The sequence below is a fragment of the Oryzias latipes genome, chromosome 3 (genome assembly GCF_002234675.1).
Source record: "Oryzias latipes chromosome 3, ASM223467v1".
Lineage (NCBI taxonomy): Eukaryota > Metazoa > Chordata > Actinopteri > Beloniformes > Adrianichthyidae > Oryzias > Oryzias latipes.
In genome coordinates, this window is record NC_019861.2 from 3789150 (window position 1) to 3805236 (window position 16087).

Genomic DNA, 16087 nt, shown 5'->3' on the forward strand with positions numbered 1-16087 from the left:
ATGGTAGACTTGGATATTGATACACCTACCTCCTGGAGAGAGTTGTTCACTTGGCTGGCTTTTGTGAACGGGTTCCTCTTCACCATGGAAATGATTCTGCGATCATCCACCACTGTTGTCTTCTGTGGACTCCCAGGTCTTTTTGCGTTTTTGCTTTCTCAGGATGTACCACACTGTTGATTTTGCCTCTCCTAATACTGTAGCAATTTCTCACATGGTTTTTTCCTGTTTTCTCAGCTTAATGATGGCTCTTTTCACCTGCATGGAGAGCTCCTTTGACCGCATGTTGTCTGTTCACAGCAAAATCTTCCAAATGCAAGCACGAGTCCTCTAATCAACTCCAGGCCTTTTATCTGCTTCACTCATAATGACATAACAAGGGAATTGCCCACACCTGCCCATGCAATAGCATGGAGGTCAGTTGTCCAATTACTTACAAGCCCATGAAATGAAGGGATTGTGTTTAAAAACTGCTTTAGTTTTCACATTTTTATGCAATCTTTTTGTTCAACCCATGGAATAAAAGCTGAAAGTCTGCACTTCAATGGCATCTGAGTTGTTTTATTTAAAATTCCCTGTGGAAATGTACAGAAATAAAATTAGAAATAATATGTCTCTGTCCAAATATTTATGGTCCTGTTGAAGTGTCCTTGGGCAAGGCACAGAACCTCACATTGCTCCTGGTGGTTAAGGTTGGCACCAGCGTTTGGCCATCAGTGTGTGAATGTGTGGGACTGCAGCGCTCCGGGCCGTCTAAGAAGGTAGTAAATGAATGAATGGGACCAAAAGCTCTTATGGGGCTCCTAAAAATAGTGTTTTTAATCCACTAATGAAACCAAAACATACATGTAGAGGATATCCAAAGGGAGAAAGGAAATTATTATGGGATGTCCACAGGACCAACAGCTTAGCAGCCATTTGTGGCAAAGTTTGAAATTTAGCGTTTCTTTTACATTTTCCCTCAAGAAAACCTTTGTTTGAGGGATCCTCAGGAAATTTCACACACATTCCACCAGCTTAAGTCTACAACCACCACCAAAGTTTAGTCGACCTTTGACCTTAGGAAGAGGCAGCATCTTCCCTTTAGAACCAAATACAAATTTAAACTCCTGTTGGGGATTTCATTGAATTGCCTCCTAACTTCTCGAGCATCATGGGAAAACAACTGAGATTTTTATTGATACCAAACACAATGTTCACCACTTTAGCATAGTTAACATAATGAACATTTTTAGCCATTTTATGCTGAATGCAATGCTAGTGCTGTCAGGGGGACCATCAGTGTTTCCATGTTTAGCTTAAGTTGCCTTTCTAGGCATCTTGATTTTTTGCTGTGAGGGGCTGGAAGAGGTCGCTCAGCCAGAAAGAAAGGGGGGCACAAGTGTGTGTGAGGGGGGGGTAGTGGCTGTGGGGTAGTTCATGGCTTTAATTCGTCATTTTAAGTTTCTTAGTGACGTCAAAAACGGAGGTAATGAACAGACGTGGAGCGGACAAAGGCTGGGCAGAAACCAACACCAAACTGTGGTCACACCTGTGGTTTTACAGCTGATTTAACCCGGCAATTGTTTTAACCCGTGGTATCCTATGGGGTCCAGATGACCCCCCCCCCCCCCCCCCATCCATTGACGTGTTCTCCCTACCATGACAAAGGTGGATAAAGGTGGAAAGATTTCATGTAATCCATGGACACCAGTGAAGATCACAAATCATTGAAGAAAAAAGGTTCAGAGCAATAATGTCTAGTGGGTCTAGATGACCCAACTCCCAATGTTAAAGTGCCTAGGATAGCACAAGGGTTAATTTAACATGTTGACCGCACGTTTACAGGGTTTGTACACTTTTCAGCAAAGGTTTTCCATAAGATTTCCAAAACTAAATAAAATAGACACATTTCAGTCCGACTATTGTAGTCGGTGCAGAGGCAGGCAGGGACCGTCGATCAAGTACAGGAAAACAGCCCAGACAAGCAACAGCAGTTTCTCACCAGAAATCATCACAAGAACTCATTATTGTTAACCAAACTGCACAGAAATCCCTTCTGTCATCCCTCTCTCCCTCTTAGAGTGAACCAGCATGTCGGAGTCATGCAGGTTGTAGACGCGTCCTTATCGCCTCGCTTTACGACGTCAACTGTTGCAGTTGGAAAAAAAATATTAAAGCAAATTCTGAAAAAAAATTACGGCAAAAATCAGAAGAAAAAAACTTGTAAAAACGTTATTAATAAACTGACTTTGTTGCTTTGTGCTCAATATTGTCGTCAGGATTGAGTCAAACAAATTAAATAAACAGGTCATCCTGCTCAATATTTAATACTTGCCCAACATTTTCCTCTGTAGTGTTTGTGGATAAAGTCAGTGGGAAACGGCGGTGAAGTTAGTTTTATGTTGGATATTCCACAGACATTCAGCGCGGCGTCTTAGGGACCGTCAACAAGTTAGGATGTAGAGGTGACTTTAGATCAAACCCTAGACTCGCTGCTTTGCCGAGGTTCACACATGAATTCTGGCCGTTTCTACACGACCCAGCGATGTGGCACCGCCACACCATTTCAGTTTGCCAACACACAAATGTTTTCTATTCAAATTTCTGAGGTCTGCATATGAATTCTGGCATTTTTTTCCTTTAACTCCCAAACCAAACGACCCAACGAGTCCAAACGTGAGCCGAACTGTGACATCAGACACCACTTTGTTTTGACCTTTTTTACGTAACAAACTCCCAACACCGATAGCGATTTCAATCTCATAAAACTCGCTTCTTTTTAAATGTATTTTTGCATCCACAATATTAAAGTTTCAGGACTTTGACAGAAGTTTTCCTCCTTCATAAACTTTTCACAGACTTTCCAAAACCCGTGTTTAGCGCGTCGACCCGTAAACCCCCCGTCCAGCTCAAGAGATTTGGTTCAGAATTGACTTGTGTGAACGTCGGGTTGCAGTTCTTTATTCGTGGAACGGCGCCGTGTAAATGTACAGAACCAAAGGTCACAGAGAAACAAACGTCCAGTAGAAAAGACCCAGCAGACGGGGGCGCCGCCTCAGGTGAGGATGTCGTGGGCCTGCTGCTCCACCAGCACGGCCATGTTCTTCACGTCCCCGCACCACGAGTCCAGGCGCTCCTTCATGCCTTTGATCTGAAAGGAGACGGGTCAGAACCAGACCTGAGGTTAACCGCAGCACGGAGACGGACTTCCTGTTTCAGAAGGTTTGCTCTTTGATCTGACCTGCTGCAGGTCCAGGACTCGGGGCTGCACCCAGGTCATCTGCACCTTCTGGTCCACCTCATCGATGCTGCCTTTGATCAGGCCCACAGACAGAGCCTTCATCACCAGCAGCTCCACCTGGAGGAGGACAGAGCGTCAGGGCGGTTCCCAGGGTCTCCTGACCGCCTCCAGCTGCCACACTCACCTCGTTCTCTGGGATTTTGGCACTCCGGGCTATTTCGGTGAAGCTCAGCTGTCTGTGGTTGGCAGGACGAGTGAAGGTCATCTGGGGGAGAGGAGGGGGTCTCAATCTGCATGGATTCAAACCTGCGGCGTGCTGGGATAGAGGAAAGGCGTACACTCACCTCCATCACGCACAGCAGCTGGATCTTCTGCATCAGCTTGGCTTCGTGCCCCGCCAGGTCCGGCTGTCCACAACAGACCACAAAGCAGTGAGTGAGGGCGGAGTCAAGCACGGGGAAATGCGCTGATGGCGTTCAGATGAAACGATTGCTAACAAATCAGGATTAGGATTAAGAAGATGAAAGACAGAAAGCAAACAGGAGCCTTTGTTTCCAGTCTGTAGCTTTATTTTTAAAGGTTTATTCATTTATTCAATTTTCTTTTTGATGTTTCAAAATCATTTCAGTGAAATCTCGGTGTGTGGACAACGTTTACACGCTGTGACTCTGAAGTACATCATTACTGTGAACAATAGAGGAAGGAAGTATTTGATCCCATCAAGTACCCATTAGATCAGGGGTCTCTAACTCGCGGCCCGCGGGCTATTTGCGACCCCCGCCTCAATGTGAAAGTTTAATGTTAATGCGGCCCGCCAGTTTGTATGAATGACATTTTTTCATTGTCGTGTGTGGAGCTGATGAACCAACCAATCACAGTGGGGTATGTGACTCTAGAGGGCGTGACAATGACCGGGCTTGAAAGCAGGAGAACATTTAAGGCAGGACACCTGACAGCCTCCTCCCCGGACCACATTAAGGAGCTCCTTACTTTCCTTTTTAGAACGTATTTATTCACTCGTAATTTTCTAAATGCATGCAGTCCGTGCTGAACTTGTTTCTGGGCTGCACAGAGCCGGAGGAGGGTTACGGTTGCGGTTAGGCGCGCGGCGGCGTATCAACCCCGACCAAACGGTTCTCGTGCTGTGACTGCAGCACACCGCTCCCGCAGGAGATGGTCAGCTGAGGAGAATAAATGTCCCACACCTACATGAGTGACAGCTAACGGGGCTTGAACAATAAACACGTACGAGCGACAACAACATGTAGTGACACACTAAAAATACGTGGGGAAAATGCAACAATGAGATGAACCGGCACCTCGCCTGGATCGTTAGTGAAACCAGGCTGGGGGGTGAAGGCGAATCTGCAGCGAGACTGAAGGAGAACAGGAAGTTGGAGTTGTCCTTAACATTCAGTTTAGTTTTAATCTGCCTCTCCCCCTTAGTATGATCTGTTATTATATATTTTATATTTATTTGAATGTTTTGTAATATCTGTAGCCTTTTTTAATCAATAGGAATTTTAAATTATTTTAATTGATCACTCAACTATAAAAACTGTCGGACACGTTTCCCATAATGCATTATTTTGTGATCAACTGGCAGCTTGCAGTCAGCGCAGTACTAAATTTCTAGCTGCGTTCACTTAGGTTGGCGCCTTGGTCCCGCCCCTTTCTGGTGATATTTTTTTGATGATTGACAGGTGATGTTGGAGCAAAACTTTTGCTCGGAAAAAAATCATTCTGACATGAGCAGAACTCTCTGAAATTCCGAAAACGACCGTAGAAGAAGAAACATCGAGTTCCGTTGTGAACAAACAAGCTGCAGCAAGGAGTGAGACGATCTTCTAAACGCGATTTTATTATTGTTCTGATTATTATGAGGCGCCTGTTCGCTCATTATCTTTTTTAATCTGTGATGTTTTTTCTTGGTGGAACAAAGCCAGCAGAAGGATTCGGCTAACACGTGCCAACGACATCTAGCTTCTGATGTACTTAAAATCCATGCAGTCAATGCTGCAATCTGCATCCTGGATGCACGTCAACATGCAGGGAAAACATCAGCCTTCATTTTGTCTGGACACGACTGGAAACAGGAATCCACGTGATCAACACGGTTTCTCGGGACCGAGTAGCATTTCTCCGTCCCAAAGCCGCTCATCTGCTCAGAGACACGGTCCTCCTGAGTCCAGCAGCTCGCTCATGCAGAGTGGCGGGGCGGACTGCAGGTGGAAGCCTCCTTTGGACGCACACCGTAACAAAGGTCCCTCCCCTGTCCGCAGACACGAAGCTACGAGTCCAGCTTCACTGCACAAAGACGCGGTTTGTTTGCGTGGAGCAGCCAGCTGGTCCGGTTTGTGGTCTGAGGCCGCCAATGGAGCGCCACACCGTCTACGCATGACGCAAAGCCAGAGCAGCAGTGACCCACAGTCGGAATAAACGGTTTACACGCTCCACGATCGGATGTACAATCGGCACAACCCACCTGTCTCCACCAGAAGGAAATTTTGATCCGAATGAGTCTGATCGGAGCAGAGTATTTGGAACGGCGTGCTGACATGACGTTCATTCAGATCACTTCTGTCCATGTAAACACAGCTACTCGGGACTTGAGGGTACATGGCTCCACCCATCCTCCCATCCACATAGTGAAGTAGCCCTGTGCAGAAAAACACCTCTAAAGCACACCAAGGGTGTTCTTGGTGACTGTGGTTCAGCTGCTTTAAGAGCATCAACTAACTCCTGCTGTGTCGTTTTAGGCTGATCCTCTCTGTTCTCATGATCATAGAAGCCCCACCAGGTCAGATCTGGTTTGGACCTCAGGCCTAAAGGTGGATTGATGGTCATGTTCTTGTATTTTGTCCCAGTTGGACCAGCAGTCGTCCACGTCACCTCCAGCTTGTTGCTGATGGTTCTGTAGTCCAGTCCGGTCTGCTGCAGCTCTACAATCTTCTCCCTTAAATCCACTGAAAGCTCTTTAGAGTTTCCATGTTGGAGAGTTTCTACAGGTGATTAGTTCCAACGGGTGTCTTCAGTTTTAAACCCAACTGTCCGCTCAGTGGAAACGAGGCTCTAACGGTTACCAGGAGATCAAATACTTCTTCCCTCCACTGTGCGCGTGTGTGTATGACCATGTGATGGCTGCACATGGCAGCTGTGTGTGTGATGGCGTGCGTCACCTGCTGGCCCCAGGCCGACTTGAAGCCCTGAAACTTCTCCACATTTCCTGCGTTAAAGGCGTACAGCGTGTCGATCAGCCACTGCTTGTCCGTGTTTCTAAGGGACTCCAGGACCGGATGCATGAGCTGCAGAGACGAAGCGCACGTGCACACGTCACCTTACATGCACACGTCACCTTACATGCACAGCTCCGCCTGCATGTCAACGCCAGCGCGGCCCCGCCCTCACCAGCTCTCCAAAGTTGTAGACTCCCTCTCCCAGGAGGCCGGCCAGCCCCAGAGTGAAGGCTCGCTCCTGCTTCTCCGTTTCTGCGGAATCAAACGGTCATTCAGCCGCCCCTGTGCCGCCGACAACCCTCTGCCGGCACGCCACCTCTCACCTGGAAGGTCTTTGACGTCCACGCAGCCCAGGTAGCGAAGAGCGTCTTTGTAGTAGGAGGCGTGGTTCCCGATAATGCGGTAATATTTGCTGGACAGGTCGTAGAAGCGGCCGTGCACCGACGTCACGCCATGCAGGTTGTTGAGAATCTCCTCCACCTCCTCGATGATTTTCTGTGGAAGACGCAGGAAATGGTGACGCGCTCCCCCCTCGAGTTTTAACGAGGCTTTTACTCAGAGCTACGCCTGAAATCAGAACCTTTCACATCATCTAAGATGCTCCTCCTCCTCTGTGATGTCACTAACGCTCAGACCAGCAGCAGCTCATAAGCGTGCACGTCTTCTCTGTTGTGCACGAGTTAGAGTTCCAACATGGCGGCTGTCCTCCTCATCCTCAGCCAGGTGTGCCCCCCACCCCGCCCTGAGCGGGTCTGAGCGCGTGCGAGCGGCAGCAGGAGGTCTCACCTTGGTGGCGGGAAGGTCGCTGATTTCCAGCTTCAGACTGCCGATGGAGGTCTTGCAGAGAATGACGGCCTCCTCGCTGCTCTTCACCTGAAACCACGCAGAAACCACAAGTGTGACCCAGAATCCTTTGCTGCGCTCCGAGGACTTGCCGCGCATCACTCACCTTCTCTTTGGTCTTCTCCAGAAACGTGATGGCCTCTTTTGGATCTGGAACAAACACAAAGCTTACATGAAGGCTCCAGAGAGTTGGGGGGGGGCTCTGGGAAAAGGGGAGGGGGGGGCGGCTCACCTGGCATCTGCCGGGCGACGTACAGGATGATCTCCACCAGAGACAGGGGGTTGATTCTGCAGGGGGCAAAACAAGGCATCAGAAGCCACAGAGTGAATGGGGGGGGGGGGGGCAGCTTTAAGCACCTTCAGCTCACCTGTGTTCGAAATCGCAGATGAAATTTTCGTAAAGCTGTAAGAGAGGAAAAGACGGAAAAGTCAGCTGGGGGCAGACATCCTGTTTCAGCAGAAACCAGCCCCTGCAGGGACGTGGAAGCAGCATCAGAACCTGCTGCTGCTGCAGAAGCTGCTGCTGCTGCAGAACCTGCTGCTTCCACTTCCCTGCAGCAGCAGCAGCAGCTCAGGTGAGGCTCCGCTGCACTCACCTGAATGAGGCCGCCCCCCGTCTTGAAGCTGGGATCTTTGACGAAGTCTGTCAGGTTCAGCGTCAGCTGATGCCACAGTCTGTCAGGAGCAAAAAAACAAAACAAAAATCTGAGCCGCAGCGGGAAGACGCAGTTACGGTTTTCTCTGCCGAACACCTTCCCAGGCAAGAATGTTCCCGCTGGAACAGCATTAGACAAGCGTTCCCACAGGATCCATTTCAACTTGACCGCATCACCAGGAGACCTCGGTGTGATTGATTGATTGATTGATTGATTGATTGATTGATTGATTGATTGATTGATTGATTGATTGATTGATTGATTGATTGATTGATTGATTGATTGATTGATTGATTGATTGATTGATTCATTCATTCATTCATTCATTCATTCATTCATCCATCTTCTTAACCGTTTACTCCCTTTCGGGGTCACGGGGTTGCCGGAGCCTATCCCGGCCACTTGGGCGTAGGCAAGGGATGCCCTGGACTGGTCGCCAGTCTGTCACAGGGTAGAATATCTTCAACCACACATCCATTCACTCTCACACTCACACCTATGGACAATTTAGAGTTGCCAATCAACCTATGAAGCATGTTTTTGGAGAGTGGGAGAAAGCCGGAGATCCCGGAGAAAACCCACGCATGCACGGGGAGAACATGCAAACTCCACACAGAAAGGTCCCCCATTGATGTTGTGTTTTTCATGTCCGGGACTTGAACCGGGGGCCTTCTTGCTGTGAGGAAGAGCGCTAACCACTGCGCCACCGTGCCCCGTGCGCCCTCACCATATCAAGCTGTGCAATACGCATACCTCAGAATATGGCGAAAATTGCGATAAATGGTTACATTAAATGTAATAAAACAATCTTACGGCAGCTTGAAGTATTAAAGAAACAAATAAATCCCTTTCTGCATTTGACCAATCGGATGGAGCTCTTCTAGGTTAGATGTTCCTCCCATGTAGACGAGGCTCAGAATTTAAGGCATGTTGACTCTTATTTAAATTACACCATTGCACTGAAATGGAAATGGTGTTTTTGGCTGTTTTGCTATTTGTTCATGTATCGCAAAACCCCAAAAGATTAACGAGTAACCAATCTGAGGTCAGTGAGCACAACCAAAACTTTAAGATTACAGAGCAGATTTTTTATTTATGTAAACCTTTCAAAGATTTGAAGTTCACCATATGGCTCAAAAATACAGTGAAGGGTCAATGAATGCACTCAAATTTAACTTTAGGTTGTTAGATTGACACATTTCTGGCTGAGATGAACCACAAAGAGTTAAATAAATGAGTACTTTTACTCAGATGATCCTATGAGACACTTTATTTTGAAAGGAAGTCATTTGAGGGCTGCACAGTGGGGCAGTGGTTAGCGCTTTTGCCTCACAGCAAGAAGTCCCTTGGTTCAAGGCATGAAACAGAACACCAATGGGGGACTTTTTCTGCATGTTTTTTCTCTGGGGACTCTGCTTCCTCCCACCGTCCAAAAACATGCTTCATCGGTTAATTGGTCACTCTAAATTGTCCCTAGGAATAAATTCGAGAGTGCATGGGTGTGTGATTGTGACCCTGTGACAGACTGGCGACCTGTCCAGGGTGTCCCCGGCCTTCACCCGTAGTGGCTGGGATAGGCTCCAGCAGCCCCGTGACCCCCGAAAGGGATAAAACGGAATAGAAGATGAATGAATGAAATCCTCTGAACCAACTTCTGTCAAAGTCAGAAACTACTTGATATTTCAAAAGAAGGCTATTTTCTCTCTCTGTTTCATCTATGGCAAAAACAATAGTTCATATATCTTATAGTTTGACAACATAAACACAAATCGTCTTTTAAATTTTGAGTGAAATGAAACTTTGTGGATCCTACTGGGTTGCGGTCGATGAGAAATGGACCTGAATGACTCGTGTTGAAGGTTGAAGACCCCTGACTCCTCCAGTTTGGAAGTTGATATTCAAGTCAATAGACCTATTTTAGTCAGTAGAAAATCTACAGACTTGATTGGGTCTGGTTTGACAATGATATAATATTTTTTTAAGACCTAACAGATAATGGAGGAAATCTTTTGACGTTCACAGAAAAAACATTATCTTTGTAGAACGTGTGTCACGCTTCCCCACTGCTCTGACTCATTTAAGCGAGAACACTTCATATAATAAGGAAAATAATTGTCTCATTGCCAACGTTACAGACTTTTTGGATTAATCTTAAACTTTACATTCCTCCTTTGTGTGCTTCAGACATTAACATTCATGCATAAGATGATTCATGATTAGATGATTCATTCTCAAATATGATTTGATTACTTGGCAAATATCACATTCATAGCCGTAAATACTATTAGCAAACCATCTTTTCTATGTTTTATAAAAGATTTCAAAATATATTGAACTTCACTAAAAACCATGCATACCTGCAAAACTGCCCGATTATCAACAAATCTCTATTTGGTTATTGTTTTCGTTTCCTTTGTGTCCTTTTTTGGTTCTTTAATTTTTATTCTGATCTTATTTTATTTTGCTTCAAGTAATGTATCACTTTGGTCACCAAGAGATGACTGTATTATGTCTTCTGAACAGCTCCTATAATGTTATGTCATCAATAGTGTATTAGCGTGTTGATACGGTCTAAAAAACGTTTTCATTTGGTCTTTTTTTGGGCTGTAGAGTTTAAAAACTACATCGTTTTCCTGATCAGATCAAAGGCATTACTGCCCCGCGTCACCATCTACTTAATGTTAAACAATTTAACACTTTAGTAGCTTTGAGAAACATAATTTATTCCTCTTCTAAATCTGGTAGCCAAATGTTTTGGTAGGCTAATGCTAGCGCTTAGCATTAGCTCCGTGACTCAGCGCGCATTGCAATGAATGAGCGGCTAACGGGGAGCTAAGCTAAGTTTTCACATGTCAGACTTTTCTTACCTTTTGTTGTATAAATCTTCCAGCGCGTGCCACTTTGCCGCCGTCTCCGGCGTGGAGCTGCTGCTCTGTTGTTGCTTAAGGTACCCGCTGACATCTTTCATGGTAGCGAAAAGACGAAAGGTAGCTTCAAAGAGAGGCTCTTAAGTGAATCTCAACTGTTAGTTAGCCGTCTTTGCTGAGAGTCTGCGCATGTGCATGCCGCACAGTGCGCTGGGAAATGTAGGAGGTTGATCTGTTTGCTAACTTAAAGTATTTACTTTCTTTTAGTATAAATTTTAGATTGCAAATAGGTGACATACTCGCAAACTCGCGATTTTCGGTATAAATAGAATATATTTAGCCACATTCAGAAAGACTAACCTCTAAACAAAGCTTTAAAACATTTGGCAAAAGAAGAATCTGTAAAAGCTAACGACGGACAGGAAGTTCATGAAGCTCAGGGGTCATGATACGTTCACTGAAACAGGGAATTTGTATAAAACATCTACCACGTTTTTTTAAGTGGCGATACAAACATGAAGCCCATCATTAAAAATCTGTAATAAAATATTAAAGTCAGACTGAGACTTTCATATATCATATATCTGTGCTGTTCAGTTTTCTATTCCATCGTTTTTTTTTTAAACTAAGGATAAACCCTGCTTCCTTAACTTACTTCAGATACAAGCAGTGACCGTTTACATTCATTTTTTATATAAATAAATAGATAGGTAAAACTACCAAACCTAACAATCTAACAACATCAACCACTTTTTATTGTGAAAACTGTGAGAAATATTTTATTTCCGATGTTCACGAATGCATCAGGACGCCAGTGTTTACAGTCAAAGCAGATGATTTTGCTTTTCATGCGTCAGGAAAACGGGCAGAGTGCCGCGTCTGTCACTTTATTTTGAGTGGACGTCCGTGCAGGTGTTGCACAGGTGTTGCACAGGTGTTGCACGGGTGTTGCACAGGTGTTGTACAGGTGTTGCACGGGTGTTGCACAGGTGTTGCACAGGTGTTGTACAGGTGTTGCACAGGTGTGCAGGCACAGCTGCGCGGTGATGGCAGGGTGGGTGTCGCTGCATTCCTCCAGACCGCGTGCATTGCTCGGCGCTTTTGGATCCAGGACTGTATATGGTCAGTGCCCAAACAGCGCGGTCACATGAACACTGCTGTTTTACTTTTCATCCTGTGAAAGGATGCAGGCGTCAGTGTGAGTGGACACTGCTCAGATGTGTTCTCTCAGCAGAGGTGATCTAGATGTTTATGCTCTTGATGGGTATAATGTCTCCACAGGCTCCTGGCTGGTTGGCTGGTTCCCGCCCGCTGCTGCTCTGCTCAGGTACTCACCTGCAGGACACCTGAACCACACCTGTCCTCTCACCAAAACTGTGGGTTCTGTTCCACTGTCACACAAACTGCAGACAACAAAGGAGGCTTCGTTTTTTGTTTGTTTCTTTTATTGGTGCGATGCATTTGCCCATAGGAGGAACTGAATCTGAGATGGGGTGGGGTCCTGAGGGGGGATTTATTCAAGTAAAAACTGTCTCTGTCATCCGTTTGGATCAGCAGACACAGATGTAGAGGAGTCTCTTGAATTCAGATTCAAACTGTTTCCACATTCCTTTTCTTCCAAATCTCAGCGTTTTTTGGTGTTGTTTTTTGTTGGGCTTGGTCACTCACAGATACACACACCCGTCCCGGTGGGGGGGCAGCAGAGGACTCTTCACTGGAGGTGGGGGTGCGTCTGTAGTGCAGCTGACTCTGCAGGACATTGCCAGGAGCCTCCGGGATCGGCAGCACAAGCGGGTGGTGGTGATGGCCGGAGCCGGGATCAGCACGCCAAGCGGCATCCCGGATTTCAGGTTGGCTCGAGAAAGCGGGCGGAAAAACGTTTCTTGTGCTCTGCCGCTAACGTCTGAAAACACCTGCAGGTCTCCGGGCAGCGGTCTCTATGACAACCTGCAGCAGTACGACCTGCCGTACGCAGAGGCCATCTTTGAGATTGGCTTCTTCCACCGGAACCCCGCCCCCTTTTTCGCCTTAGCCAAAGAGCTGTATCCAGGAAACTACCGGCCCAATCCGACACACTTCTTTGTGCACCTGCTCCACCAGAAGGGCCAGCTGCTGCGCATGTACACGCAGAACATCGACGGGCTGGAGAGGCGTAGGTGTTGGCCGCCGCACGCTCGCCGCAGAGCGTGCCGGGCCGTCACTGAATTCCCTCTGCTGTCTGTCTCTGGATCTAGTGGCTGGGATTCCTCCAGAGAAGTTGGTGGAGGCTCATGGGACGTTTGCCACAGCCACCTGCACCTCATGTCTGCAGAAATACAAGGGGGAGGAGCTCCGGGTGAGTCCTTGCTGCCCCCCCAGGGGGGCACCTGCGTCCCTCCACAGACTCCTGACAGACGTCTGGACTTGCTATGTGCACGGGGGGGGGTAGAAGAACCTCTATTCGGGTGTTTCTCAAACTGCTGGACTTGAAAACTGAAACAATAATGCATGATCCCCTCTGCCTGTTCCCACACCGTCATGCTCCCACCACCGTGCTTCACTTGTATCTTTGAGAAACACGTTTTAATACAAAATGGAAAAAAACGGCTTTTCTGATATTGTTCCTTCGAATGTTCAGAAAACTCCAATCAATTGTTGGAAGACGACTTCTCCTTCCAGACTCAGCCTTCAGTGACAGGAACGGACCAGCCGGGATTGAACTCGTGGTTTCTGTCTCCTCAGCCGGCTGTGATGAGCGGGAGCGTCCCAAAATGCTCCGCCTGCGGGGGGGTCGTGAAGCCTGACATCGTCTTCTTTGGAGAGGAACTGCCCCCCCATTTCCTGAAGTACCTGACGGATTTCCCTCTGGCAGACCTGCTGATCATCATGGGAACCTCACTGGAGGTCAGGAAGTCCTCTTTCTGTCTGAACTGGTCTGAAAAGCAGTTTTCCTGTGCCGAGGGCCGTCGCAGCCCTCGCCATGCTGCCGCCATGCTGCCGCCATTCTTCAAGGGGCCGGAAAAAGCCTCTCATGAGAGGTGTCTACAAATCCAAACTCATTCTCACGAAAGACAAACTGCACTAAATCCTCTCTGCTGGATAGAGTTAAATCCATCTGAGCAGTTTTCTGATCTGTGGTTTTTGAAAGGCGCTCTAATGTGAAAAACTCTCTTCCCTTTTTCCAAAACTTTGAGTCAAAGACGGATCAGCTTAAAAGGAAGGAAAACCAAACTGTACATAAAAAAATGAAAGCAGTTTGAACTCGAAAGTACACTTTGTAAACTTGAAGGAAGGAAATATTGAAGATTTGATTAAAAATTTAAATGTGTGTTTGAAATTTTTTTTTTTAAGTTTTAAAAAAACGTGTGAATTTAAAACCTAAATTAAGACACTATAAATCTAAATTTGTTACCAAAAGAAAATGAATATTTATTATTAACAGCTGCTGTTTCTGTTTTTTTCGTTTCTGTCCTCGCTTTCAGAACTTCTTTTATAGTTTCAGTTTGGATTTTTGGATTTTGGAGTTGAGCCTCTGGCTTTACGTGAGGGCGGGGCTTTCAGCCCATCGGGACATGATTGACATGGGGACATAGAAGCTGTGGGGACGTGATTCCCGTTTGTTTGGTTCATCAGAGCAGGAATGACGCAGACGGCGGCAGCAGCAGACGCCGTTCCTGAGCGCAGTTTTAGGTTCTGGAGGTTTTTAAAGTCATGTTTCAGATTTACAGTTTTATTTTTCACATTTTCAATAATTCTTTTAAATTTACGATGTGTACTTGAAACTATTTATTTAGAATTTTTAACTGTATGATGTAGTTTTCCAGTGACTTAAAGCTGATCCTGGAAGCTGTAAATGTAAACTTCAGTGCAGAAAACGGATGAATCAGCAGGTTCCTGCGTTTGCTGCGGCTCGCCCCACAGGTGGAGCCCTTTGCCAGTTTGGCAGGAGCCGTGCGCAGCTCTGTGCCCCGCCTGCTCATCAACAGGGACCCTGTGGGGCCGTTTGTGTGGGGGCGGCGCCCTCAGGACGTCTTGCAGCTGGGGGAGGTGATGGGTGGCGTGCAGGCGCTGGTGGAGGCTCTGGGCTGGACCCGGGAGCTGCAGGCGCTGATGGCGGCCGGCGTTGAGCAGGTGAGCCGCTCCGCCTGCATCCGTGATGCTGAGAGGCGGTTTTCTCCCCACATTCAGACTCCTCCGTCAAAATGGAAGTACAAACACACAATAATTACCAGACTCTTAAGAGAAGTCTTGCATTTTCAGTGTTCAGTTTTCCTGTCAGAAGAAAAATGCCAACCAATTGCAGACGAGGAACTCCTTTTATGGTCCTCAAGTTTCAGCCTGAAACTTCACTCGTGGCGTTTGCTTTTCAGAATGAAGAATGAGGAGTTCCCTCCATCCAAGCCGAACGCTGGACCTGCTCCTCTTCTCTGTCGTCCTGCGTTAAATGATCAGAAACACGCAGAGAGCCACAGAAGAAGAGAATCTGACACGCAGCACAGGAAAATCTGCAGGGTTCAAAGAGGCATGCAGAAATGTGAACCCTCACAGCATTTCTCCTGCAGCAAATCTGAAGTTTGTGTGAATAAAAGACAACAAAGAAACACAAGTTTGTCCTCGTTTCATTTAGTGCAGCGGAGGCTCTTTAAGCAACACGGACAGCAGTGTTTCAGCTCTAAAATATCCGTGTGGAGCGGCATGATCACAGAAGAATCTGCCACTGAAGGAAGAGCATCCGAATGTTTCCAACTAATTCAGTCAAAATGTCTTGATTTTGTATTTACAGTTTTTCTCAGTCGCTTTAGTACAATTCTCAGATCAGAATTGAAGTTTGCAAATACGTGTGTGCATTTCTCAAAACAATTTGTACAAACAGCAAAACACTATGGAGTTCTTGCTAAAGCCTGTAACTTGCTCAAAATCTTTAGTTCATCTCTCAAATCTAAGTCTTTATGTCATTGAACATGTCAGTGCCATCAGAATGTCAAGTCCTTGTGTCATTGTCTACGAACAAGACAGTCAAATGACTTAGTCATGTTGTCAATATAACTGTGTACTTTAGAGGGAGGTTCTGATGGAAACTATGGCTAAAGTTTTGATGACAATTATTGTAAAATGTAAGTTACACCTTTTTTGTTTGATTGCAAGAGACTGGACAATATTCACATTTACACTTTTATTGTTCATATTGTAATTTGTTGACAGACCATGTCATACCAACATAGAAAAACCCACTGCAAACAGTAACACAAAGGAAAAAAAAAGAGGACAATAGTCTGTACAACA

General features: G+C 46.3%; 2 protein-coding genes across 3 annotated transcripts; one reads left to right on the forward strand and one right to left on the reverse strand.

Annotated features, from left to right (window-relative positions):
* Nucleotides 1-2916: 2916 nt before the first annotated feature.
* Nucleotides 2917-11148, reverse strand: psmd13 (proteasome 26S subunit, non-ATPase 13). The gene is made up of 13 exons (XM_004066777.4): nucleotides 10826-11148; nucleotides 7899-7977; nucleotides 7671-7705; nucleotides 7535-7590; nucleotides 7409-7452; nucleotides 7246-7332; nucleotides 6783-6954; nucleotides 6632-6711; nucleotides 6403-6528; nucleotides 3568-3630; nucleotides 3408-3488; nucleotides 3224-3340; nucleotides 2917-3133 (listed from the first exon to the last, which is right to left on the reverse strand). Exons 1-13 carry the CDS (start codon nucleotides 10924-10926, stop codon nucleotides 3038-3040), a joined length of 1137 nt encoding a protein of 378 aa, XP_004066825.1. The 5' UTR covers nucleotides 10927-11148; the 3' UTR covers nucleotides 2917-3037.
* Nucleotides 11149-11607: 459 nt separating this feature from the next.
* Nucleotides 11608-15410, forward strand: sirt3 (sirtuin 3). Of its 2 annotated transcripts, none has more exons than XM_023951749.1 (8): nucleotides 11608-12023; nucleotides 12107-12152; nucleotides 12496-12675; nucleotides 12745-12977; nucleotides 13060-13160; nucleotides 13547-13708; nucleotides 14726-14935; nucleotides 15175-15410. In XM_023951749.1, the coding sequence occupies exons 1-8, from the start codon at nucleotides 11945-11947 to the stop codon at nucleotides 15184-15186; spliced, it is 1023 nt and encodes a 340-aa protein (XP_023807517.1). In that variant the 5' UTR covers nucleotides 11608-11944; the 3' UTR covers nucleotides 15187-15410. The 2 variants fall into 2 exon arrangements, with proteins under 2 accessions (XP_023807517.1, XP_004066826.1); XM_004066778.4 differs by having other exon boundaries at nucleotides 11609-11947.
* Nucleotides 15411-16087: the final 677 nt, after the last annotated feature.

Bases quoted from the DNA above. Each gene is read 5' to 3' on its own strand.
- psmd13 (XM_004066777.4), bottom strand. From the start codon at position 10,926: ATGAAAGATGTCAGCGGGTACCTTAAGCAACAACAGAGCAGCAGCTCC. The intron at 6,529-6,631 runs GTGAGGGCGGGG...TCGTCTCTGCAG, and splicing joins TCTACAACTTTGGAGAGCTG to CTCATGCATCCGGTCCTGGA. The intron at 3,631-6,402 runs GTGACGCACGCC...TGTTGTGGACAG, and splicing joins AGTCGGCCTGGGGCCAGCAG to CCGGACCTGGCGGGGCACGA.
- sirt3 (XM_023951749.1), top strand. From the start codon at position 11,945: ATGGTCAGTGCCCAAACAGCGCGGTCACATGAACACTGCTGTTTTACT. The intron at 12,153-12,495 runs GTACTCACCTGC...GGTCACTCACAG, and splicing joins CCCGCTGCTGCTCTGCTCAG to ATACACACACCCGTCCCGGT. The intron at 12,978-13,059 runs GTAGGTGTTGGC...CTCTGGATCTAG, and splicing joins CATCGACGGGCTGGAGAGGC to TGGCTGGGATTCCTCCAGAG.